Below are 26,527 nucleotides of genomic sequence, written 5' to 3'. Positions count from 1 at the left end.
TATAGCAGGGTACTATAAGCAGTGGAAAACAAAATGGAGAAAGGACCTGGCACCAAAAGTGAGTAAAATATCAAATCAAGTCAAGCTGTATCATGCAGCAGTACCTTATGCCTAATTACCTGCAGTGAAAATGAGCCACAAGGTACTGTTTGCAGATGATGCCAGATTGTTCCCAGCATTGTCTGTGTTTTGCTTAAGTGGCAACCCCTGGGGCTGACATAGAAGCCAACATGGAAGTGCCAAAACTGCAGTTCCTCTAATGGCCACTTGAGGCTGGCTCCTAGAACAAGGCAATCCACATAGACCCACATGTTAGTTAAGTATCCACAGTGATACTAAACTTAAAGCCTATAAGCCAAATCTGGCCTTTGATAGGGAGGCAGGCCACCCCTCCAACCATTTGCTAATTCACACTGAAAATACTTTTTTGTATTTTTAATGTAAATAAGGTTCCAGGGTGCATAAAAAGCATCAAAATACAGCTTGTTTATAAAAAAATAAATTTAAAAAATGCCGGGGGAGGATTGCTTGCACCAACAACAGAGGTCTGGACTAAGCCTCCATGTCCTCAAATCCTAGAGATGCCCCTGCATAGGGCTGGCAGATAAAACGATCTCAAACAGGAGCGCAATAAAATGTATGTCATCTATCTACATGGATAGACCTAGATAGATTCAAACAGCGTGTCATGCAGCAGAAGTTAACAAGACAGCTGTCAGTCAATCTGCAGTGTCAGGGATGTGTGTCATTGTACACGTCTATTTTTCAAAGCTAAGTTTGTGATGAGGTGAGTCAGCAGAGGTGAGGAGCAATTGAAAGTGGCGTGGACATAAAAAAAGAGGGGAAAATGAGTGAAAGTGAGGAGCAAAGTGGCGGTGAAGCTGAAGAAGAGCTCGGGTTATCGTCAAAAACAGATGAAATTGTGAATAAAAAAGGTTACACAACGTCAATAAATTGGAAGTGGTTTTGCTTCTTGAAAGGTGATGGCGCATGGACAAAGACGGCCTCAACCTGATGTCAACCAAGAAGGGAAACCCTACCCCTAGGGCTGGGCGGTATGACCTAAAATTCATATCACGGTATAAATCGAATCCCTTCACGGTAACGGTATATATCGCGGTATAAATTTAAGTGTAAAAGTTATAATAGAAGTGCTTCTGAATGGGTTTTGTAGTCCCTTAGCAAAGCTAAATTGATAAAAAAACAACAACAACAACAAAAGCAAAGATATAATGTATTTTTTAGAGCATTTATTGTGCAGAATGCAGATCTCAAAACTCAAAATTAAAACCCAGTACTCTATGGTGCAAAATGTCCCCTGGGATCTATATCAAAAGGTAATTTCCTTCTTTTAGCAAAATCCTAAATGACTGAGTTGTGTGTTTTCCACCTGGACCTTTATGCTCTGCCATTTCTCCTCTAATCATCACGCTGTAACCTGTGACAGGCTGTTATGATACCACAACTATCACACATTCACATATGGAGTTTTTTGTGGAGCCCCTAGCGTCACATAGGTTTACATTACCAAAGGTTTATGACAAACTCTCTTGCCGAAAACCAACTCCCGTGTGCGCACGGCGAGAGAGGAGAGGGAGAGACGCTGTGCTGCTGCCAGAGGAGACACTGAATGAGTTCCCTCTGAGCGGTAAGTCGCTAAAAGAGTCTGAGAAGTCCGGGGCTGTTCATAAGACATTAACTCACTCACTCACAAGTTCTCCAGCAACACATGTTGCACGTGCTACGCTAAATCACGGATGTGAACCAGCTCCTCTTGCTCCGCTGTCTCTGTGTTCACAGCCATTTTCCCACTGAGGTAGGTGCGATGATGTCATCGACAATAGGACGGTAGAGCGCAAATCTCTATCGTGGGCCAAATTTATATCATTTCTACCGTCTACCGCATATACCGTGCAGCCCTACCTACCCCTGTGTACACCTGACCCAGAGGTGGGACCAAGTCATTGTTTTGCAAGTCACAAGTAAATGTCAAGTCTTTACACTCAAAGTAGCAAGTGCCAAGTCAAGGTAGGCAAGTCCTGAGTCAAGTACCAAGTCGAGAGTGACAGGTCCACAGTTTCGAGTCTTGAACAAGTTCTAAAGTGCTCTTTGCCAAATTTATTACCAATTTAACAACAGAGTAATACTAAATAAAAATCATGAATGCTTTTGTAAAACCAAATGTTACAGAACTAATGCTGAGACACACTTTCATAGCACAGTAGCACTAATAACTGGCACCACAACAGAATGAATTTGTCTTGTCTTGTTGCATTTAACTCATCTCATATTGGAAACATGTCTATGACTTTCTCTTCCCAAATTAGCTCGGTGGAAGGTATCAAGTATTTTCAAGTCAAAAGGCTCAAGTTCAACAGAAGTCACAAGTCACTGGTTTTAAAGAGTCTAAATTCATCATTATTGTGACTCAAGTCCACCCCTCTGACCTGACCTATGCAGGGCTGCTGTAACTGGCCCCTGGCCTCAAGTCATTTTGCATACGTGGCCCCGAGCAAATCAAGTCGAGTATCCATGGCCTTTTGGTTTTAATCTGCAGAACTGTTAGTCAGCTTCAGAATAACAGTTCACTGCCCAAGAGGTTTATGACCACTTCTTTACTAATGATAATGACATGGAGGACACAGAAAGAAGAACAGTGAGGTGGAGGAGGCAATGTCTGATACTGGACAATGCTGAGTATGTCAACTCACCCCCTCTTATGTAATTAACAGGAATAACATGATCCCTGAGCTGCTGTGAGGAAGGGCATGTGTCAGCGACAAACATCAGCAAAATGACACAATTCCAAGATGTGGGTTTTTTTGTGTGTTTGCTGAATTTCTGCAACAAATACTTAAAAACATCTCTACTTTAGTCAATATATCTTATTCATTTTAATCTCTATAAGGGCAATTCAAAATACAACACAAATGTCATAAACTATTACTGCGGCCTTACAAATAACTATTCTGTTCTATTACAGTCTAGTCAGATATTGATGCTCTGATTTCATCAGACCACTTTAACTAGAGGCGCCCCACACAGGATATTTGTAGCCAATAACAGATACTGATTGCATGTGAAAATGCCAATACCAATATGTGAACTCAGTGCTTCAGAAGGATTTCTGAGCTATGTGCAACAACAACTTCAGTGCAGCTGCATCAACTCTTTGCCTGAGAACATTTGTTTGTTGTTTATGTGGGAACTGTGCTTAGCTGAGTTGAACAAATGAGGGAGGTAGGGTGCTCATGATTTAGCAAATAGGTTTGTAAGAGTTGCTCAAATCAGATTCCATTATTAAATTTAACAGCATATTACCCTTACTGAAGATAGACCTGTGCCTGTAATTACATTCATTGTATCAAGTCAAACACTGTTTTTTTCCTCCCACAGAGGCCTCTGTCAGATTGAGCAACTCACAGCAAAAATCAATGCTTCTGTATAGGCCATATATGAGAAAGGGTTAGACCTCCACAAAGCGAGAGGCAACATCACTCCCACACGCTATCTTTGGCCTCAGCTAAAAGAAGAGTTTGCAACTCTTACTTGAATACACTCTAATGGACTGAGGTCTTTGCTCAAACATTGTTATGAGCTGACTGTCTAAACTAATTGTATGAAGTGAACTGTTCTGCCTGGAATCAATTACCAATTAATATCAAACAGATCAAAGATAGAGTTTCTTTTAAGAAGTCTCTAAAAGTAAGACTGCGTAATTCAGTATTGATTTGACTGTCTTGGTGTTGTTTGTTCCTTTTTGTCCGTTTTAATTAGAACTTTTTGGTGTTTCATGACTGTATGCTTTCACATTTTAATTATAACTTTTTGGTGCATCATGACTGTATGCTTTCAAACATGTGCATAGTTTTTGTTTATTTTTAGGTACTGCATTGTTTTAATTCGGTTTAATGTGTAACAGGTTTTAAAAGTGGACCCCAGGAAGACTAATAAATGAACAAATAAACAATTAAACAAATAAACTGTCTTCAGAGAAAAATGTACTTGTAGTATAAAAGCTGGTCATTAGGTAATTTTAATTTTTTATGCTTTCACCTGTGCCTGATATCTATATCTTCAACAAACTCTAGGGTGACAAATTATTGCCCAAGTTTGACTTTCTCTATTATCACTTCCTTTAAAATCAAATCATGCGATAATTTGGCAATATATTATAAAATGGCCTAGTATTAAAGTTGGGTCTTTTAAATAAAATACCATCAGGAAGCCAAAACTTATCTTTGACCCCAGCACTTCATCTCTACATCTTTCCTTACAACAACTGATGACGTCTTAAAGGAGCTGTATAAGACATACAATAGGTGTCTATGATTTGGTCTGATTCAGGTTGTCTGCCCACGGTTCTCAACATGGAGGTGGCTGAAACAGTGGCTAGCAGCTAAAGGTGCTAGCAGCTAAAGGTGCTAACAGCACAATCCATGCTAACAATGACAACAGTGCTGTGGGTCAGGACAGTATTATCAGCAGTAACCGCTATATGAGCATAGTCAGTGTTTCCCACAGGATTTTTGGAGACTATGGCGGGGGGTCCGAACCTTCTAGGGGGGTCTGGGGGCGTGCTTTGTTTTTGTATTTTGTATATATTTGATTTAAAGGCATCAATCTGGTGAATTCTGAGAGCCAAGTTATGATGGCAGAACATGCCAACCGTGTTTACAAAGTTTGAATGAACAAGACGGACGCAAAGTAAACGGAGGCTGCACATTGACCCTTTTGCCCATGTTTGCAGGGACGCATGATGGAGTCAAACGGATCATGTGCATAATTAACCACAAAACAAGCAAATACTTCATCTTAATGACATATAACACTCATTATGCGTCAGCTAAATCCTCTATAAGCAAATGACCATGTTGAATTGAAATTAGTCTATCACGTTAAATGTCCGAAATTGTATGAAATTGCTCCAATGCGTTAACCAATCTTTGTGCATAATCACACAGCCTGGTATGCCCTGGCAAACACGGTGGGACTGCTGTACAGACCGTTGGTCTTTCTTCCCCTAACCCTGGTTATTTTCTGAAAGCACAGAGCAAAGAAATGTCTTTTTTTTTTCTCCCCCGGTCTGCTGTCAGCAGAGAGCGGCGGCTGCAGTGGAGATTTCAGCACCAGACAGCGCACATATAAAAGACTTGACAAGTGTCTCCTTTAAATGTGTTTGCTGCTAGAGAAATTATACATAATAAATGAAGACAGTGACATGTTTTCAATAAAAAACAATGAGTTGAACGTTCATTTCAAGCTTTTGTAGTAGCCTACAACGAATTTCAGAATTGTGCGAGTGCAGCCGGAGAGCAGGCGGCAGTGTTTGATGCAACTCGATATGGACTTGAAATCAATTTCGGAGTGGGGGGGTTTCGGAATGGAGGGCTGTCGCCTGTTGGGACATTGTGCACGCACAGCCCTTCACCACCTGGATCCTAAAATAAACAACTGTTTTATTACATAGCCTAATCATGCTTCCGTGTTGCACCATTCATTAAGATTTGATATTTCTGTCATTCAAATAACAAGAATTGCGGTTTAATACTCTTAATTATAACAGCCAACTTACTGAAAAATGTCGGGTTTAAATCCCCGTACCCCTAGTTCCGACGTCTATGTGCGTAGCCTACTAATGTACACTGATGTATAAACCACTGATGGATATATGAGAAGTGAATGAGCACATTGATTTTCTAGCTTTGGTACTCTCTTCCAGGGCACGTAGGGTACAACTGAGATTTATTTTAATTTTGGTAACAGCGTAGTGTGTACGTATGGCATATCACCAATCAAAGTGGGCCGCCATGGCCAAAAATGCCAGTCCAGCCCTGATTTTTACTGATAAAAACATTAGTGGTATGTTATGGTGAAGGGTTACACTTAAAATATGGCTAAGGATTAGTGGTTTAACATTTCAGTAATCAAAAGAAAAATGACTAACATACTGATCTGCCTCTGCAGGGCTATTTTATGATTTTAAATCATGTGCAGACAAAATATTCTTTTAAAACTCTCTCTCTCTCACTCTCTCATTCTCTCTCTCTCTCACTCACAAACACAGTTACAGATACACAAAACAATACAAAATATGCCATACAAAAAGAAAACAAAAGGTAAGACTCAAATTAATTACACACAAACAGACACAAATTACTGCTTCCCTCCCTCACGATTTGCAAGTACAGCACCCTGAATCAGAGCATTTTACACAGCTTCAAAAAGAAGAATTCAAAAGTCCTCTGGTAGTTGAATGCCTCTGGGACAGGTCCATTTATGGCAACCCACTGGATCTGTCGCCTGCGCGAGCTGGCCAAGGCGCGGGTGCTGGAGCTAATCGCAGCCATTCAAGTCAATATAAGCTGCTCCACCAGAAGCGCCGCAGCGCTCCTAGCCACAGCCTAGAAGCGGCTTGGCGCTCCACTCCGCTAAAAATACGGGTCGGGTCTATTTTTGACGGCACTCCAGCCAGCGCACTACAGAGTGTTGTTCATTTACCAGAGGCATTTTATATCTGGCCAATTTTTGGAGACTATGGCGGGGGAAATTAAACTATGGCGGGCCGCCATAGTCTCGTCAATGTATGGGAAACACTGATAGTGCAGAGTGTCAGCGATTGCCTAGCCAGTAGGATACACACACAGGGACTCCAATGCATGCTGCACCGCAACGTCTGCTACAATAACAATAACTTTCAGGGCACCTGCACACAAAATCAAATTTAATCATTAAGACCTGTAAGGAATCCTCGGATACCCTGCCTGTATTAAAAACTTAGTCTTGCATGGCCAGACCTATCTCACACTGTGGCAATTGTGGAGAAAGGTCTGACTTAACCCATCGTAATTACGCACTAAGAGACAAAATGCTCAGGGTTGTTTGTATTTCTTTGAAACAATTACAATCGTATTGAGCGAAAGCAAAGCCCTGGCCGGAGTGACAATGCCCTTACTAAATAGGTTCAGGAGGGAACTTCCTGAGCCGTTTTTTTTTTTTTTTTTTTAAATACCAGCGAGTGCTGGTATTAAAACAGCTAAATCCTTCCAACAGTAAATGGCACATAAAACACTGAAATACATTTTAGTGTGTAGGTTCCTGACTCAGAGGTTGTTGTTGTTTTACGCACAGCACCAAAGCTAAATGTGGAGTTAAGTCTGGCTATGGGAGACTAGTTTCACATAGCGACTGGGATTTTGAAAACAATAACACTCAGAAATGACAGGCTTAAACCTATGGTCTCCTGAAAATTACATTGTATATACTGGTATCTATACTGGCAAATATACTTTTTAACATATGTAAAGTAAATAAATATTTTTGAAAAAATGTGAATCAATATGGGTATTGAAAATGCTACTTGTTTGTCACTGAAATCGAGACACCAATTTTGGTATCAACACCGAGTCCTTGTCAGCAGTATTTTGGATCCTCTTGTCTGACAGCATCAAGCTGAGCAGTGAAAGTTAAGTCATTTACTACACCCACACTAACCTGCATGCAGCCTCACACCCAATGGTATCCACTACACAGCTTGCCCCAGGCTTCAAACCTGACCTCAATTACTAAGCAACTGGGACAACAGATTCAACAGTTTCTCCACAAGGAGAAAAATCTGAGGCACAGGAACAGTTTATTAGATATGCCAATTTAGACTTTTCAGGATTAAAAATCTGCCTGCAGTCTCTGGATCAGCCCCTATTATACTATTTGCTTGTTATATAACTTCTGTTTTTATAGGTAACAGTGAGTTTTAAACAAAAGTAATTCACAGACAGCAAAATGCGATCACATCAATAAATGCTCATGAGGGAAAATGAATTTGCAAGGGATGATATACTGAATGTGGTAAGAGATTTCTACTTGCACTGTTTGATTAGCAATTACAATTTATGATTAGCCTAAATTTTAGCAATACTCTTTAACAACTCAAAGCTTTTTACTTATGAAAAGACCAATAAATCCATGAAATCAAATCCTTAATTGAATTGAATCACACTGTACTGACAAAAACGTCCTCTACAGTTCCTGAGATTGACTAAAAATAATAGCCCTTGGCTCCACATTATCATCATGTTCTCACCCTACACTTGGTTTCCTTTAAGGGGAACACCACCCAAGTTAAAAATAGCAATATATTATTTCCATGGCCAAGGAAAGCTCGATTAATATTTGTGAACATAAGCTACTCTCTTTCAATGCCAGAAATCAGAGAAGTGAGTCTCAAACTTGTGATGTCAAAGTCTGGAGCTGCTCCATAGACAATGAATGGGAGCTTGACTTTCTACGCCCACAGATGTTTGTTTTATTTTTTATACCCAAAAGATCTTTATTCAGTTGTAGTGTTCTCAGTCCAGAAACAGAAAAGGAACCCATATTCTCAGAACAGTGCTCTCAGTTATCATCTATAACATCTTTCCCGAGTAATTGTCAAAGGAGCAGCTCCAGAGTTTACACCCTGACACCACAAGTTTTAGCACTCTCGTTTTTAAATTTAGAAGAAAGTTGTTCATGTTTATTGATATTTTTGGACTGTCTTGAATCATAGGAACTACGTGTGAATTTTAAAATTTATTCTTTAACATTTTTTGCTCAAATCATAGAATTATATGGCATCTTTTCAATACATTTCAATTTAAGGCTGTTCACAAGTGATTGTATTTCCTTCACTCTAATGGTGGCTAAATTACTATGTTTACTGCTGTCTCTACATTGCCAGTCCACTCTGTCCTACATTAATTGTTGTTGGGTATGGTACTACAAAATTGCAAATGTATATCCTTCTTAAAGGTTATTTGTGTATCCATGGCACCTTACACTACACTATAACTAAAAATGAGTGCAAGTAGTGACAGTGGCCCCTATGGGAACAAAAGCCTTTACCCTAATTTTCAATCTGTTCATTTCAAGCTCTTCTTCGCAGGCAGTACAAATGTCTTGATGATTTTTGTGAGGGATATTTAAAGGGAAATACAATACATCTAGCTGTATTAACATGGCCTTGTCTCACCACCCACACTCCAATGATAAACTTAGCAGCACCCACTCTAACTAATCTCGAAAAATGGCTTCAGGTAGCTGAGAATACTTAAAAGCCAACCTCAGAGACTGTTAAACACTGTGTTCAAGGTCGTCGCAAGCCGTCACAATTTAAAGATTTAGAACAGAAAAGTGTTAAGGTGATGAGCTTTTTGAGCAAAGGGGCTAAGGTTTGCTAATGCAGCTAACGTTAGCTGATTCGACTGCAGCACATTTAAACATTCGGGCAGCAGCGACTGCTCAATCTGCTACCTACACGTCTGCACTCGCTGTCGTTACCAAACCTTAGCTGGTTGCCTATTTTGGAAAACATAATACAGCATTGTTGCACGTCAAACTATCAATCGAGCTAAGTAACGCAGGAAGTTAGGTTTAGGCCACAGTAGTTTGTGTGTCAATGTTTGGCCTCAGTGTAGCCTGACAACGTTAGCTTCATTGAAACAATTGTGAAATAGTTAAGTGAAGTGAATGCAGTAGGAAATGAACCAAAGTAGTGTCAGATAATACAACAACGACAACAGTAACGGGCAGTAGTGATTATCATAGCTAGTGAACCATATCAACAACTAGCTACCCAGCTAGCGTTTACTAGCCTCTGTGGTCGTAACAAGACGTAGCCTGACAGAAGCTAACGTTAGCCAGGCAGCTAACTAGCCAATGTTGGCTAACGCTGAATTTCTGCCCATACATACAGTCATTCATAAACTCAGTTAGCTAATTTAACAAACACAGTTTTACAAAGTTCAAAAAAGAGGTTACGTACCTAAACAGATTTTCTTTCTGTCGCTATTTTTCTAGCGTATAATTAATTGTTCCTAATTTCTTCGTCTCGTTTTCCTGCTCATCTCTTTTTCTGTGGATGTTTGGCTAACCAGCTGAAAAGCCTCACCAGTGACCGTAACGTAATTTGCGTAGATGGAGCTAAGTACGCCGCAGTGAACGGAAGGGACCAGCGTAAACTGCTCTTAAGAATATCGACAGAAAATCTGTGTGTGCGTATGTGTGACTGTGTGTGTACGTGAGAGAGGGTCACGCACACTTTGATTTGTGGTGAAAAGTTGTTTTTATTTTCATCAGCACTTGCTGGAATAACTACGAGTGTGTGTATGTTTTACTAACTTTATGTGTCTTTTTTTTGTTCTTTTTTTTTAAATATCTGTATCCAATCTGGACATTGTCGGCTCTGTGCTCCAGGAGATTTCATTTGAATTGAAAAAAATACAAGTAACTTTTTCATCATCCATGTAATATCTGGTCATGAATCCTTTACAGTTATTAAAGCCTGTGAATCACAAACATCGAGCAGATTGAAATCCTCCCTGCTGATGCTCTACCAGGCCTTAGGCCTACTACAGCCTTCGGTTCTCACTTGTTAAAGGGGTTTTTGCCTTCAGCTTAGTTTTCAGCAAGTAAATCACATGCACATAATGTAATGGTTTGAGGTAAAGACTTGGCCACCTAATATGGTTATGAACCAAGGCTGGATTACAAACCAGACAAAGTGGACAACTGTTCCAGGGCCCCATTTGCACCAATAGCACAAGTTCATAGTGTAAACTCATCTTTTGTACTCTGATTAATTGCACCTTTTCTATGGAATTTGCACCACAAAAATACAATATTAACTAATGTGTGTCCTGCATTATCTTTAAACTGTGGTCATGTCTTGTAGAGGGGCCCTGTGTAACAATCTACTGTATACGATTTTAGTTGATATTGTGCAAAAGTAATGTTTAATTAATTTGCTGTTTGCTGTACACAAAAATATTTAATAATGTAAGGCCACTTAATGTTCCAGCACAGGAGCACTGGTTGGAACTGCCATCTCTGGACATATAATAAGGGTTAGGGATGAGGATGGGTGGTCGGGGTACAGCAACAAACATTGCCTAGTGACCTTGTAAAAGATTAAAGCTACAGCTGGTAACTTTTAGGAAAATAACTGTTTGATATAGTTGCTAAAATACTGTCACTACATTCACACAGTATTGCACCAAACAGTCTGGTGCAGTGCAGTTCAGTTTGTTACACATTAGAAGTGTTATGTTTGTGTTTCCATTGTTAAAAGTTGTTGATAGTATCAACAGAAATGTTCCAATCCATAGCTTTTCTTGTCACCCTTCCACTGAGGTACTAAGCACGCTGATCCGATACTAAAAGGCAGATCTAGAAACTCTGCAGTCCATTGATTGGTCGATAAAGAATTGAAACACTTTATCTACAAGGACACGGTGCACAAACCACAAACCCACAATTAAAATTTCCCATCTATTGTAACAGAGACTCTAATAATGTTAGTGTTAGTTGTTTAAGTACCACAGTGCACCTATGATAAGCATGGGGCTCATTTCGAAAGTTATGTAGCCACTGTACCTGATAACATTTAAGATGAAAGGCTGTTTTGCTGCCTTTTCGTCTTTACTAGTTCAAAGATAGCTATAGATTGAGAAAAATGTGATCAGATTCATCACGCAAAGGCTACTGCTAGCAGCTGCTGGCATATTTTAAAGTGGAATGTTTTTTTGCATGTTTTGCATGAGTTGATGTGGTAAGTCAATATGGCAACTCTGACCATTTCATTTCTTTAACATTTCTCTTGCATGACATATGCATTAAAACAAAATGTAGTTGAATTTCAAGTGATTTGTGTGAATTGCTAATATTCTATTTCCTAACTTTGAGAACAAAGTGGCCACTGACAATGTTGAGAACAAAGTGGTCTACAACTGTTCTTTTTTGTTTTAAAAATGTCATGCAACCTAGTCTGAAGATGATCAGCGAGGCACAGATGTTCCTCTGCTTCATCCTCGTGAAGAGGAAATACAGCAAGAGCTGGATGGAGCAGTGATGTGGCTATTACCATATATTAACAACTTTTCCTACAGTAAGAGTACTGTCTGTGGTAGGAACGCAAAGCAGATCGATGGTTTAGGGACATGTTTGCATGGGTTAAATACAGCTCTAAGAGTACTATGCCGAAATTGTCTGATGGATGCCATTTGCTAAAATTCATTTCAGCTGTTGAAAAACAACCAATCAGAGCTGAGTAGTCTCTAATGCAGCTGTCAGTTACTGCTTGTGAAATGTTGTGCACTGTTTAGCTGTAAAATGAGAACAATGAGACTGCTTTAAACATAGCGGCCGAGTCACAAATGTTCTTATTTGCAGCTATAGAGTACACTAAAATATTTTTCTGAAAACATTTGAGGAGAGAAATAGGCAATACAGTAACAGAAGGATGATTGATATTTGATCAGTGCTGCCTGGATTGACAGTTTGACTACAGTTCACAAGCAGTGATTGACAGCTGTGTCAGAGACTCCTTGGCTTTAATGGGTTATTTTCATCCACGTGTGGTGCATTGGGCGGCTGTGGCTCAGAGGTAGAGCAGGTCGTCCACCAATTGGAAGATCAGAGGTTTGATCGGCGGCTCTTCCTGTCGGTATGTCAAAGCATCCTTGAGCGAGATACTGAACCCCAAATTGCTCCCGATGATGCTTCCATCGGTGTGTGAGTGAGTTAAAAACTGAATAGCAGGTAGCACCTTGTATGGTAGTCTCAGCCACCAATAGGTGAATGTGACTTATAGCGTAAAAATCGCTTTGAGTGGTCAAACGACTAGAAAGGCGCTATACAAATGCAGGTCCATCCATTTACCATTCTATGTGGAGGGGGAAGAACAGATTTTCCACAGATTATCTGTCTCTTGTACTACTGTCAGAATGTAGCGACAGTTCCAACAAAATTGACAAAAAGTTACTAGCTACAGCTTTAATCTGACCAAGTTGTGAACATAGTAAGATTTGAAACACATTAAGTTAAAACTACTTTCAGTGTAATCTTTAATTTCAAATGTGCTGTCATACAGAGCTAAACAAAATATAAAGTTTGAGTTTATGGAGCGTATTTTTCCTACACAATGTAATGAGCCAAATAAACTACAGTATCATACACATCTTGGTTCAGTTGTGTAGACTTATTTTGAACTTATCATTTGCTACTTTTATGTTATTCATTTACATCTTTGTCTAAAACCCTCATAGAAAAAAATAGAGTGACCACGAAAACTCCATGGACATTAAAAACATCATAAAGTACAGTAAAGCCAGTATAATCTATTAGATACATTGTTTTTGCTTTGTTAGTCTAGTTACAGGGTGTCAGTTGTCCTTTTGTTTGGATAGATAACAACAAAAGACTTCCTGTTATTGCACTAACATCAGTGTTACTGTTCGTTCATGTGTGCTTTCTGTCTACTTTTCAGCACTGCAGGTGACTTTATGGTCAGCGTTATCATCAGAAACCTTTTCTGCTATGGTTATCACAGCCTTCATCAGCTCAAAACTGCAGCGATGTACATCCTGTCAGGGATTTAGGTCAGCAGCGTCTGTCAGTCAGAAGATCAGTCAGTACTTACCATGTGAAAGTCAGTTTGAAATATACCTGACAGCGAAACTAGAAACGTCCTGAGGCAGACAGGGACAGGTCAGGAACGGACACACAGAAAGGATGAGAAAGGAATCAGACATGTTGTTTCTGGTGATGAGTTTGCTGTGCTGGAGTCAAACCAAAGGTGAGGTTTTGAGTCATTGTACATTAAAACATATTATTATCAGTGGTAGTAATACATAATGTTATGTATCTCTTTGTATTTGATCTTGTAAATTATTCTATGTATGTTTGTTATTGGTGGTCACCTTATTATTTGCTGTACAAACACAATAACAATAAACTATACAAACAGTGAATGAGTTAAAAAAAAAATTGTAGAAATAGTAGTACACAAAAGTGGACAAGGTACATAACCTGATTAAATTTTATGGTTGAAACTTGTTTATTTGTGCTGAACAACATCTGTAGGTTGATCTGGCATACAAAGTTGATAAATTTTAGCCAAAGTAACAAGCTAAAATGCTGTTAATCAGGAAGTACCTGATTAGGACATTGGGACTATATTATAATGTATTATTCCAGCATTTCACACAGGCCAATTATGTGTGACAGACTGTTCCCATAAGGACATTTGTAGACTGGAGTACGGAGCAAGGAAAATTTACAGAGTTACAAAACAAACAGATCACAAGGTTTTTAGATGTGTTGCATTATTTGCAATTTTGGTTTTGCACATCCATGTTCAAGCATTGAAATAAACAGTTTTGATCAGTTTTAGACCCGAACAGTCACCTCTAACCGATGCATTTACAACACATTAAACAGTTGTTGCAATGTTTGTAATTTTATAACTTACTACATATGTGCAACTATTGAAAATAAACCCATTGTCCCCATATAAGGACATTTTTCCCCAAAACTACTTCCTGTTGAAAGACAATGCTTGTTTTTTTATACTTATCAGATCCTACATTCCCAAATAGCTCAGAGAAATGAAAAATGCATACCAAACAAAAGCTGAGGTCTGAGGAGGATATATGAGCACGGATGGACCTATACATCATTTGATGAACAGGTCACTTTAGCAGTTTTAGCTTCAAATGAAGACTTGTTAAAGCCATAAAAGCCACCTGATTTGATGCAATGTGACAACAAAAACAATAGGACTCCAGCAGCAGTCGCTGCTCTGACCCCTATAAAACAAATATATGGTCTGAGCAAACTCTATCTATCTATCTATCTATCTATCTATACCTATATATGTAGCAAACTTTTTTTTATTTAGACACTTACATTTTTTTTATCTGAAACTGTGAACAACTGTGAGGTGAAATTAGAACAAATAAATTCAGATACATGGTTTTCAAAAAAATATTTCCGTGCTTTGAAAAGATTCAGTGGTGTTTAAATTTCAATATTAAGTATTCAGTAGCTGTTATAATTGAAATACTTTTGTCTCTTATTTGCCCCCACAAATCTTTTTTTGTCAGTTTTAGCATAGTACTGATAGACAGGCAGCGGAGCTATAAATAGGTAGAGATAGGTGGGTTTCTATGCTATTCAGTAATTTTAATTTGGTAAAAAAGTTTCAGTTTTGACAAAGGCCTATAAACTATCTCAACATAACGTCTTGTTTTATATATGTGACTAATGTCCTCGTTATTATTTATGACGTCTCATGAATTGCATTTTTGACTTATAATTTAAATTTTGGGATTTTGTCTCCCCCTGTGTAAGATGTGTTTCCATAATAGAGAAGTCGACAAATATTACCTTGTTTGTTTTAAAACGACGTGAGAAATATTACACACTCCAACAACGTGGTGTCGCTGACTACTTTCTGTGTTCGCTTTTCCATTCTGAAACTAACCTTCTCGCTCCCCGTCGACGGTTTGAGCGCCGGTGTTTGGTAACTTGTCAAACATGGGGGCGCGAGTTGCGCGTATGTAAATTTCAACCTAGAAAACCAGGCACCAGGTCTTGAGGGAAAGCCGCGGGCAGCACCCTGGCACGAGACGCCGCTGCCGCACTGCGCCAAAAGCTCAGAAGGTGAGTGTGTGAAACCTCCGCGGTGCTAACTTGTGTAGCCTAACTGTCTCCTCCGGGGACATGCCCGGTGTTACGGATCTACTCACGACCATGTTAACGAGAGACTTTCAGCCGAATGCGTCTGTGGTTGTCGTAGTGACCACAGATATCATGGTAGTGACAACAGCTGTTTTCAACCAGGAAGAGAACAAGTAGCTGTCCTCGCGAATGCTCTTTGTTCAGTGTTTCATTACAGTATCAAAACAGAACATACCATACCTGAGTCGTCTGAGTTTTATTTGAGGAAACGCGTGACGTACGATTACCCACTCGCGCTTTGTACCTCATTTGTTGTGGCGGAATTTTTTGACAACAGGAAGGAAGTAAACAAGTTGCTTTTACTATGAATTTTGGCAATACAATTTTTAGTCTTTGAAGTATCTTTGAATTGACATGTGTTACATACAACATTAAGCCTTTTCTAGCCCAAAAATGAAAACATGTTTTGTCGGGGATTCGATCTTCCATGGTGGGAAAAGAAACGAGAGTCCACATAGCTTTTACACTACAGTCACTTCACATTACTGGAGATCACTTACGTATTTTACTCTTTCTAGGCATACAGCCAGTTCAGTCTCTGAACTTATTTTTTCCATGTTTACGCTCACACAGTATATCCGGCAGTAGCTCAGTCCATAGGGACTTGGGTTGGGACCCGGTGGGTCGCCTGTCGAGTCCCCGTCCGGACCAAATATGGAGCGTGGCTGGAGAGGTGCCAGTTCACCTCCTGGGCACTGCCGAGGTGCCCTTGAGCAAGGCACCGAACCCCCCAACCGCTCGGGGCGTTGACCAAGGCAGCCCCCTCACTCTGACATCTCCACTTTGTGCATGTATAGGTCCTATTTGTGCATGTGTGTGTCTTTCGGACCTGTGTGTTAATGACAAAAAGAGTGGAAAAATTGAATTTCCCCTCAGGGGGATTAATAAGGTAAATAAAAAACGTTGTTAAGTCCCTTTTATGGCCCTTCTCACATGGTTCAGCTTTGTGATATCTCTCCACAATAACGGTCTGAAAACGGCTGTCTGTCATTTTACAATCTGGGAAAAAGGATTAACAAAAACAGATGACTGGAGTTCAATTTTCAATGGTGTAATGCACTACATTTGATAATCAGTAACAGAAACATGTTCAAATGCATATGTTGCCTTAAAGCAACACCATATGTTCACGAATTCCCACAATGTTTATGAAATGGCATGAATTTTAAACTCACATTTTTTGGAATATATTCAAAAAGTATTAAAATTTAAAACAAATAAGTTTTCACCTTATTTTGCCACCATTGGTACGGTGTTGCTTCAATGTTATGTAACCAAAAGCGTAGCCCCTACAAAATGCATCGTTAGCAAATTCCCCCAAGTCTAGTTTGACAAAAAACCCTGGATACATTTTACCAACTGGCAACATAATGAGTATCAGAAAGGACAAGGACCATTTTAGTTTTTCACTGGTTTCCAACGCAAAATAGGTAGCTGTTAAAAACCAGATGACTAAAACATATTTTTAAATTGTAGAGCTTCAGATCATCTGTCCCAAAAACAAACAAAAAACTAAATAAAAAGTATTGCAGACCAAAACTGCATAAAATTAATGTCCCTCCACTTGTTACAAGTCAGCTAAGAACAAAGTTCAAGTCAGTCAACTTCATTTTATTCAGGACAGGCAAAAATCAAATTTGTGCCTGACATCTTAAATCATTTGACATCCTCAAGGGAAAACTCATGTAAAAATAATGAGCACACAAAATCCAATTCTCTTGGAATAGCAATCACAACTGGAATATGATGGCAGGTTACAGCCCATCATCTTCTCAGCACAGGGATGATAATGTTGCAGCGCACCCTTGTCTTTGGCTGTCACAGCCATATACCAGATGCTGATGGAGGTGGTGAGGATGGACTTGATGATGGCAGTATAAGTGAACTATCATTGTCTTTGGCAGCTTGAACCCCTTCAGCAGCTGCAGCAAGTACATCCTCTGCTGTGCTGTTTTGATGGGGGGAGCTGATGTTCAGCTGGTGTTGACCTGGGCAGTGAGGTGGAAGTGGAAGGGTTCCAATGTCAGGTGAGACAGGGACAATCAAATTGAATTTAGGTGGGAGGTGAACAGGCTGGACATAAAAAAAAAAATGTAATTTATATTAGGCCTTGCCACACACACCCAATGGAACCAGTGAGAGCACTCAATCTGAAAGAAAGATAAATTAGATCTTTGTTTTTCCTTTTAATGAACTCTCCATGTAAACAACTTTAAAGGCTTCCTACCCATTGATCCACAGGTGCATCTGAGGTGTCCCTGTCTCCAGACTCTGTTTCCCTGCAGATTCTGCACAGTTCTGTTAGGTTGACTATTAAAAGATATTCAAGTTTCACAGTGGGTTTAAGTATAAAAAAATGTTGCTGAGAATTATATACTTTTGATTGTAGCTTACCAGAATCATCAGTCTCCTGGCCATTTCCATCCGCATGGAGTTGATGTTGTCCTTGTTTACATTAAATTGTACGCTGCTGCCTTCAAGCAGCAGCAGCTCTGCAACCTTAAAATAAAAGGGCAGTGTTATTGTTGTTTTTGCAAAAATATTTAAATGGTTTCTAGGTAGAACAATCTTACTTTGCAGTCCAGCACTCCACAGGATGTGGAATTCTGCTGACGGGGATGTTGGACTGTGTCACAGGACCACCTGGGTAAGTTTAGGCCCAGGTTTTTTTCCATATGAAAGCCCTAAAGGAAAGAAAAGAATTCTGAATATTTAGTAAATGTTGTTACTAGCACATCAGCAACCACTTATCCTGTTTAAGAAATGAAACACATGAAAATAAATCCTGAAGTTACCTTGTTGCATCCCTACAACGTTTAGCTGATTTTGTGTGGCTCCAAAAGGATCTACCAATAGAGCCCATCTGTTGTTTGGGCACATGGTCTGTTGCACACAGCATACTTTAATGTAAATTATTCTCAGAGTTGTAAGTATAGTTGAATGAATAGCATTGATTAAAGTGCACTTACTATAAGACTCCAATGTCTGTCCTTGCACGGCCCCAATTAATGTGTCCCATTCCATCACATTGAGCTGTTTTGGACTTGCTTTGTGGTCCAAAGAAAGTATGCATTTACAATCTACACAAAAAGAAAAAAAAAAATATAAATACAAATTTCAAATTAGCTTGCATATCAAAGATGAAAAATCTAAAGGAACAGCTTACAAATCCAAACTTACCTTGCTTTCCAACTCCCTCCCAGGTGCCAGGCTCTGCAAATCCGCAGTAAACAATTTGTATGGCCCCATTTTTGCCCAGAGGACCTCCCCTTTTGCGTGGTTCATAGGTATTGGACAACTGGAAATTCAGAACATCTCAATCATGTAAAAGAATAGGCCTATATAGCATTGTTAAACTTGCAGTTACTTTGAAAAATATGACATACCATTACTATGGATGGGTTGACTGGTTCCTTGTAATGTGGCTGGTATGGGTCCAGGGGAACTGATGGCATGCGAATGGGTGGAGGGGCTGGACGGTGGCTGAGGCGGGGGGGAGCCAGAGGAGAGTTGTTAACTTTTTTTTAGCTTTGCTGGGATCCTCTCCTCTGGCTCTTTGAAATGAGCAAACTGGTCTATATTGGCCACTGTTTCAGATGATGGGCTCGCAAGGTAATCAATTTTTCCTCTCATGTCCGTGATGGTAAATTGACCTAGCATGCCACTCTCCATTTTCCCTCCTTTGTGTTGCTGTTCTCTTATGTTTTTTTTTTCCAGTACAACATCACCAACATTGAAGTTGTCCTCCCATCCTCTCTGGAGCCTGCTTTTACAGATCTTTTCCTGACATTTTTTTCTGACCTTTTCGTAGACAGTTGTTTGATTTTGGAGTCCTTCAAAGACGTCCTCCTTTTTCACAAGGCGCTCCAATCTCGCTTCTGTCACCTAAGAACAAAAATGCCAAATGTTATATTATTTTGAACTATTTACCAAACATAACCCCAATCCCTGGACTCCAAGACCAACAGCCACTTACTTCATACTCCTGAGGCACCTCAGATGGGTATCTGGCCTCCCTGCCAAACATCAGGTAGTATGGACTGTGTTGTGTCATCAGCTGCTTTTTGGTTCTAATGCCAAACATGGTCCCCTGAAGATAGTTATCCCAATTTTTGGGGTTCTTCCTTGCTAGTTTGTTAGAGACCAGACAATGTCCACATTACTTAACATAACAGCAGATATTTGTATGTCACTATTTTAGTTTATACCATTTATGTTGAGTCAGTGTATGATACCTGCCAACTCATGTGACTTACCTCTGGATGGTGCCATTAAGTTTCTCAACCAAGCCATTTGTTTGAGGGTGATAGGGTGAACAAAGCACCTCTGTATACTCAGGGCCTCACAGAGTATGTCATTCAGCTTAAATTTATTTAGCAGAAAAGAAAAAAAAAATCTGCATTCACAATATTGCTTGCTAAGACATAAAAATTATTGATCATGAGTGTTCTACCTGATTTTTGAACTCTGTCCCCTGGTCTGTAAGTAGTCTCTGAGGTGCACCAAATTTGTATACAAAATCAAAAATACAATTGGTCACCTCCTCTGCAGACTTAAGCTTCAGAGCGTAGGCCTCTGCCTACTTTGTGAAATAATCAACCATTACACAAATGTATTGATTACCATCTTCTGGTACCGTGAGTTTGACTAGGTCCATACCGACCAGCTCAAATGGCTGTGATACCTGAAAGAGTTAAATAATTAGACATCTGTATAGAAAATGACTGGTATGTAAGCATTTGGCTTAGCATGGAACATTGAATTGCACAAATAACCTCACCTCTATTGGGTTATACTGATACTTTTTCCTTAAGACAAGCTCGCTTTGCCTGACAATCAGGACACTGAGCAACCTTAAGCAGAATTTTATTCACATTAATCTATATCATATGCCTTAGCCAAGCAGAAACAGTGAGAATGATATATGACATACAAGTGTTTGGATTAAATTCAGTTAATTATAGAGTAGGCCTTCATGCTAAAAAACTGAGGTAAATTTGGGTGACCATTTTAACTTAATCATTTGCAAATGTCAGCTTCCATACAAGGCCAGTAATAGCAGCTGATTGTGGCGTGGTGCGTTTTCTGTACGCAACAGTGAGCCCCAAGGCTGCTACAATGAAACTCCTGAAATATGTCATTTGCCTCAGCAGCTGGCAGTACTACTTTTGCAAGGTGTTCTTCCTTGTCCTTTCTCCTTCTGCAAATGTAGTGCAGAACTCCATCTGGTCAAAAGAAAAGTCAATTTTATTATAATATAAAAGAGCAAATGTAGGCTACTTATTTTGGTTGAAGGTATAACATTACTTACCCTTGAGCACAAAGTACGAAGCTCTTTTAATTGTGTGGCGCTGGTGCTTTGTAAGTCCGTCTGGAAAAATATGGACTTTGTAGTCCATGATTTCCTTTACAACTTTTTGTCTTTGATTATTTTCTGTTGTTTTTTGTCCAACAAGATTTCTCCCTGTTCTCAACACTGCTGTAAGTTTTGCACAACCTTATATAGGTTTCCCAAAAATGGTGTAATCAGGCTAGTTGGCCACAAGCTTTGCTTGCTGGGCTCAGCCAATTAGCACCTGATTTGTCCTTAATTGAGCAGATAAAAAACAGCTTCCTATTAGTGCTCATGATTTTTGCATTAAATGGTCAACAATCACACAATCACATGGGTGTCACATCTTTGGTGTAAGATATTAAAAACCAAAAAACAAAAGAGGAAATATATATGCACACACACACACACACAAATATATATCGTCACGCGTTTCCTCAATTAAAACTCAGACGACTCAACAGACGACTCGGGTATGTTCTGTTTTGACACTGTAATGAAACATTGAACGTGTTCTTACCTGGTGGAAACAGCTGTTGTCGCTACGACAACCACAGATGCATTCGGATGAAAGTCTCTAGTTAACGTGGTCGCGAGGAGATCCGTAATACCGGTTTATTCCTCAGCCTCAGACGTAATGTTACTAATTGTGATTTAGCATGAAGGCTGAAGGAATGCTTCTGTGCTGTTCACGAGCATGTTGTGTGTTTCAGCAGTGCACGCAGCAGTGAACCAGAAGAACAACCCACTGCTCAACCTCCTCAAGTCAGTGTATGTGGAGTCAACAGACCCAGCAGCAGCAGCAGAGGTCAGACTGGGACACTCACTGTGTCCATGTGTGTTAAAAGCTCTGATGACGGTGCTTTCATTTTATTTCAGTTGAGATAAATCGCATTATTAGGTTATCGTGACGGTGTGACCATTGTTAGTCTGACTCATCTTAAGTCTCTTTGCCCACCCCGTCCCCCCACCAGGGTGAAGCAGGAGGTAACCAATTCTGCAGGCACACTTGTCTGAAGCTGCGTCACTGCTGTTATTTTGCATTGAGCTGGCTATTTTAAATAAAATGAACTGTACACCTTTTCTATCTATCGATCTAATAGGTCTTTATAATGACAAACTTTATTGAATTCATGAGTTAGTATCTCAAAATGATGACTTACTGTTACAAAATAATGAGACACTTTATTGAAATAATGACGTCAAAGTAATGACTCATTATTTTGAGATACTAAGTCATTATTTTTAGATTTGAGAATGTTTCTTATTATCTTAAGAACATTTCTCATTATGCTGTCGTAACGTTACACATGACATAACTTACGTATCTGTGTAATGTGTGAATCCAGGTCAGTGTTGTGTTGACGTAATGTTAAGTAACTTATGTATCTATGTCTCGTGTGACTCCAAAAGTCAGTGTTGTGTTGATGTAACATTAAGTAGCTTACGTACCTGTGTCCCGAAACCTAAAGTCTATGTTGTTTTAACGTAATGAAACACAATTTACACAAGATCAACACATTACATTACATAATAAACATACTTATTTTAACCCAAAACATTATCTTTCATCTGAACATAACCAAGTAGTTTTGTTGCCTAAACCTAACTACGTCTCTTTAACAACATAAACCACATGTTGCAATGTGGTTCAGCTGTGTGTCACATAGATATGAAAAAATGCCCTGTGTGTCGCCAAAGGGCGTCACAAAGAGTTTGTATCTGATGACCTGGGTATTTGACTGATGTTTTAAATACAGTATTTCTACTTTTATTTTTGATGTTATATGACTTTTTAAATTATAATCTTAATTTTATGATATTTTGATTGTAGCTCTCATAATGTTTTTTTTTCGATAAATAGACATTACTTTCCAAATATGACTTTTTCTATTTTACTTATGTAGTCAAAAATCACAAATTTGCCTTAGGGGGGCCAAGAATAGTAATCTATAAATGATTATGACTTTTTTCTAAAAGTTACAACTGTATTCTCTCAACATTCTGACTTTTCACCCCAGAATATTATGAAATGTATTTTTTTCAAAACTATGGGCCAAATACTGGTGAGATCTACCTAATGGGTGTTCAGGAAAAACAACTGATTCCAAATAGGAATTGAAGAATTGCTAAGATGAAACCAGATCACCTCTGGTGTATTAAAAAATTAGTCTGTGTGAAGTTGGTCCTTTGTAGTGTTCACCACTGTGATACAGTCGCCACATCTATACTTGAGATTTGTCCTGTCTACATAGTTCAAAGAAATGCATTTAAATGTATATATGTGAAAGCAAGATATATTTTTATGGTGTTTTTTTAATTTATTTTTTTACTATTTGTAAATAAAATTACTACATGCATAGGTACGCTGTCATGGTGTGTTGCGTCTCGTGAATGTGTGAAAAATGTGGGTAAAATACTGTGGCTGAGAGAGCTCCACATGCAGCGACTTAAAAGTCCAAAAATATGTTAAATTTCCAAGAGGCACAAAAATGGGACAAATACATTGACCCCTCGATAAAAGATCTTTTGCAGGCAGAGAAAAATCAAGAAGAGTGCAGGTATGAATAATAGAGTGAATAACAGCTGAATTCCATTTAGCTGATTCAGTTTAGGGTCCTGGTATTGATCGTGCTGGCTCACTGTCACGGCTTACCGAGAAACTTGAACTGATTAGCGCCATCATTAATATGAGAAACACCTGTGCTTTTCACACCATGACAACTCAAAACTTCTGCTGGGACGTCTGCTTTTTCACATTCTTATAAGTGATTCCAGTATTATTTAAGATAATCACACCTAGCATTAGCATACTAGCATGCTCACCTGTTTCATTGCTGCAGTCGGGTCATACGGGATGGATGGATTTTGTTGTGGGTGTTCACATCATCAGACAACTCAAGATGGTTATATGATTACGGAGTTGGTCTTGTGAAGGTCAAAAATACTTCGCATTGACAACATGACACCATATCTATTAAAGTTGGATTTAATTACACTTAAGGATGGACTTTCTTGGGCGGCACGGTAGTGTAGTGGCTAGCTTTGAAACCTGTGAGATGCTGCCATCTGCTGGCTGTGCCACTGCTCATTATGTTATAAACTGGAGATCTGAAATGTTTTCTTTACACTTAAAAGACACTGAAACAACATGCATAATGGAAGCAAAACAGAGACAAAAGTAGTATAAGTTTAACAGCCATTTATTATTTAATAATCAAATTTAAACACCACTAAATTCATAGAAATCATTCATTTAAATATTTTATTTTGTAAATCATGCAACAGAGGGAGGACCACTGCTCAACCCGGCCAAGTCTTGGTTAAGGTGCTGGAAAAATAACTAAAAAGTCCACAATGAAAAAAGGGGGATTTCCGCACACTTAAATTTGCACTAAAACTCACATTTATTGCTTAGCTTTCGGTCAGTAAGACCTTCATCAGAGCATACAACACACAATGAACAGGCAGATTAAGAGCATGTCACTCCTGCTCTAATCATCAGCAGTATGAAGGACACCTGTGCACACTCAGTTAGAGGCCACACCACCTTCTGGGGATTGTAGTTTCCAGGTGTAGGCTGTGAATCCTACTGAAAGGACCTAAATTAACTGAAAAAGAAGTGTAACACGGTGAATACAGAAAAACAAAAAAACAATCACAAAGTATATTACAGTAAAGTGCCACAAAAACAGATATCACAGGTATAAAAAATACCTTCAAAAATATTTTTTCAAATAAGATAGAAAATAGATCAAAAATAGAGCAGGGGGCTATGGGAGGGTTTCAGGCAAGAGCCGTCATATATCATAGACCCCCTGCTCTACACAAAAAAGAGATGAACCAACATGAATAGAAACATCCTGATCTACAGCATAACACTCATATCAAAATCTTCATTAAGACCAGTGGGTTCTAGAGCATTTAAAGTATAAATCCAGAAAAGCTCTCTTTGGCATAACCTCCTATCTATATCCCCCCCTCTTAGCAGTTCAATATGTTCGATGCCCTGAAAACGTAAAGAAGAAATAGGATGAGAACACAAATTAAAGTGACGAGCTACAGGATAATTAATATCATTTCGTCTGATGGAGCTCTTGTGTTCACTAATCCTTTGTTTCAGCATACGTGTTGTTTTACCTACATAAATTTTATCACATGGACATTTTAATAGATAGATGACATTTTCTGTGTTACATGTGATAAAACCCTTGACAGGGAAGCTTTTGCCTGATCTGGGATGTCTAAAAACAGGAGTCCTCCATGTGTTGTGACACTGGGCACAATATCCACATGGATAACTCCCATCCTTCAGAGGAGCTAGAAGAGTCTGTTTTGGGCTAGTCTTAAATAAAAGAGGCAGAAAAGTTTTTGTCTTTTTTAACACTTTTTTTTAAGAAGATCAGAACGGGGTTTTGAAAGAGCAACCTGGAAAGCCTCATCCACACAGTGTACTAATTAACCTCTGTCCAAAAAACGTTTTTTCATGGCAGCAGCTTTGTCAAGAAAGTCTTGATCAGAATGACAAAGACGTCTAAGCCTGTAGAACTGGCTTTTTGGTAAACCATGTTTAAGAGCTCTCGGGTGGGCGCTGCTGGAGAGGAGAAGAGTGTTTTTGTCAGTATCTTTTTGATATAGGGTGGTGATGAGGCTTCCATTGCATAATTCAATCCACATATCCAAAAATGACACACGTTTATGGTCACAATTAACTGAAAATTTAAGGTCAGGATTCACACTATTGAGAAGATTAACAAAATCAGTCAGCTCATTACTGGTCCCTTGGAAAATGCAAAAGACATTGTCAAGATATCTAAACCATTTGAGAATTTTATGAAAAAAGGGGTTTCTATTTATGTCAAAAACAAAACTATGTTTAAAAAAACCCACATACAAATTAGCATATTCCGGGGCAAAGGTGGAGCCCATCGCTGTACCTTTACACTGTAGAAAGAAGTCCCCATTAAAGGAGAAAAAATTCAGTTTAAGGACCAAAGCCGCCAGCTCACAAATGAATATGCTGGGAGGAAGAGTTTCCTCAGTGCGATCTTTTAGATAATACTCAAGAGCCTCAAGACCTCTGTCGTGGGAGATATTTGTATCCATGCTTTCAACTTCTAAAGTAGCCAGAATGATGTTAATAGGTAAGTCTTTTAATGTAGAAATCTTGTTGATTAAATCAGTAGAATCCTGAACATATGAAGGAACCCTCTGAACATAAGGTTTAAGAAAATAATCAACATAATTAGACAATGGCTCCAAAAGAGAATCGTTAATGGCTACAATAGGCCGGCCTTTAGGTTTGATCAAGCTTTTATGTATTTTAGGCAGCATGTAGAATACAGGAGTTACAGGATGTTTACAATTCAAGAAATCATGTTCGTATTTGGTGATCCACTTCAGTTCAAGAGCACGGCATGTGACATCAGAGATCTTTTTTTGGAAATCAAGGGTGGGGTTGGCTCTCAGTTTCCTGTAAAAAAGGTCATCATTCAGTTGTCGGTAGGCTTCTTCTTTATAGTCTGACATATTCTGGATGACGATAGCGCCCACCTTGTCCGCAGGCTTAATAACAATCTCAGGGTCTTTTGAAAGCTCTTGTACAGCTAAATGTTCATCTTTACTGAAGTTAGAGAG

The 26,527-nt window shown here is 39.1% G+C and overlaps 2 protein-coding genes across 9 annotated transcripts in view; one reads left to right on the top strand and one right to left on the bottom strand.

Annotated features, from left to right (window-relative positions):
* Positions 1-9,937, bottom strand: part of LOC117271996 (casein kinase I-like) — a 33,480-nt gene extending 23,543 nt beyond the window's left edge. For all 4 annotated transcript variants that reach the window (XM_033650629.2, XM_033650631.2, XM_033650630.2 and 1 more), the window contains exon 1: positions 9,803-9,937. The gene's annotated coding sequence lies outside the window, so the exon portion shown is untranslated. The remainder of the gene's footprint in view (positions 1-9,802) is intronic.
* A 3,520-nt stretch (positions 9,938-13,457) lies between these two features.
* Positions 13,458-26,527, top strand: part of LOC144465066 (uncharacterized) — a 28,171-nt gene continuing 15,101 nt past the window's right edge. For 3 of the 5 annotated variants that reach the window (XR_013492421.1, XM_078172907.1, XM_078172903.1), the window contains exon 1: positions 13,458-13,612. Coding sequence is in view for 1 of the 5 variants with exons in the window: in XM_078172903.1 (XP_078029029.1) it covers positions 13,549-13,612 (64 nt within the window). In the remaining 4 variants the exon portion in view is untranslated. Of the gene's footprint in view, positions 13,613-15,308; positions 15,481-21,603; positions 21,699-26,527 lie in introns of those variants that run through there. The other 2 variants (XM_078172904.1, XM_078172905.1) reach the window with 2 other exon arrangements.

Source organism: Epinephelus lanceolatus, chromosome 12, assembly GCF_041903045.1.
Source record: "Epinephelus lanceolatus isolate andai-2023 chromosome 12, ASM4190304v1, whole genome shotgun sequence".
In the NCBI taxonomy this organism is placed as follows: Eukaryota; Metazoa; Chordata; class Actinopteri; order Perciformes; family Serranidae; genus Epinephelus; species Epinephelus lanceolatus.
The sequence above is the reverse complement of the archived record's forward strand: the minus strand, read 5'-3'. Positions and strand labels throughout refer to the sequence as shown.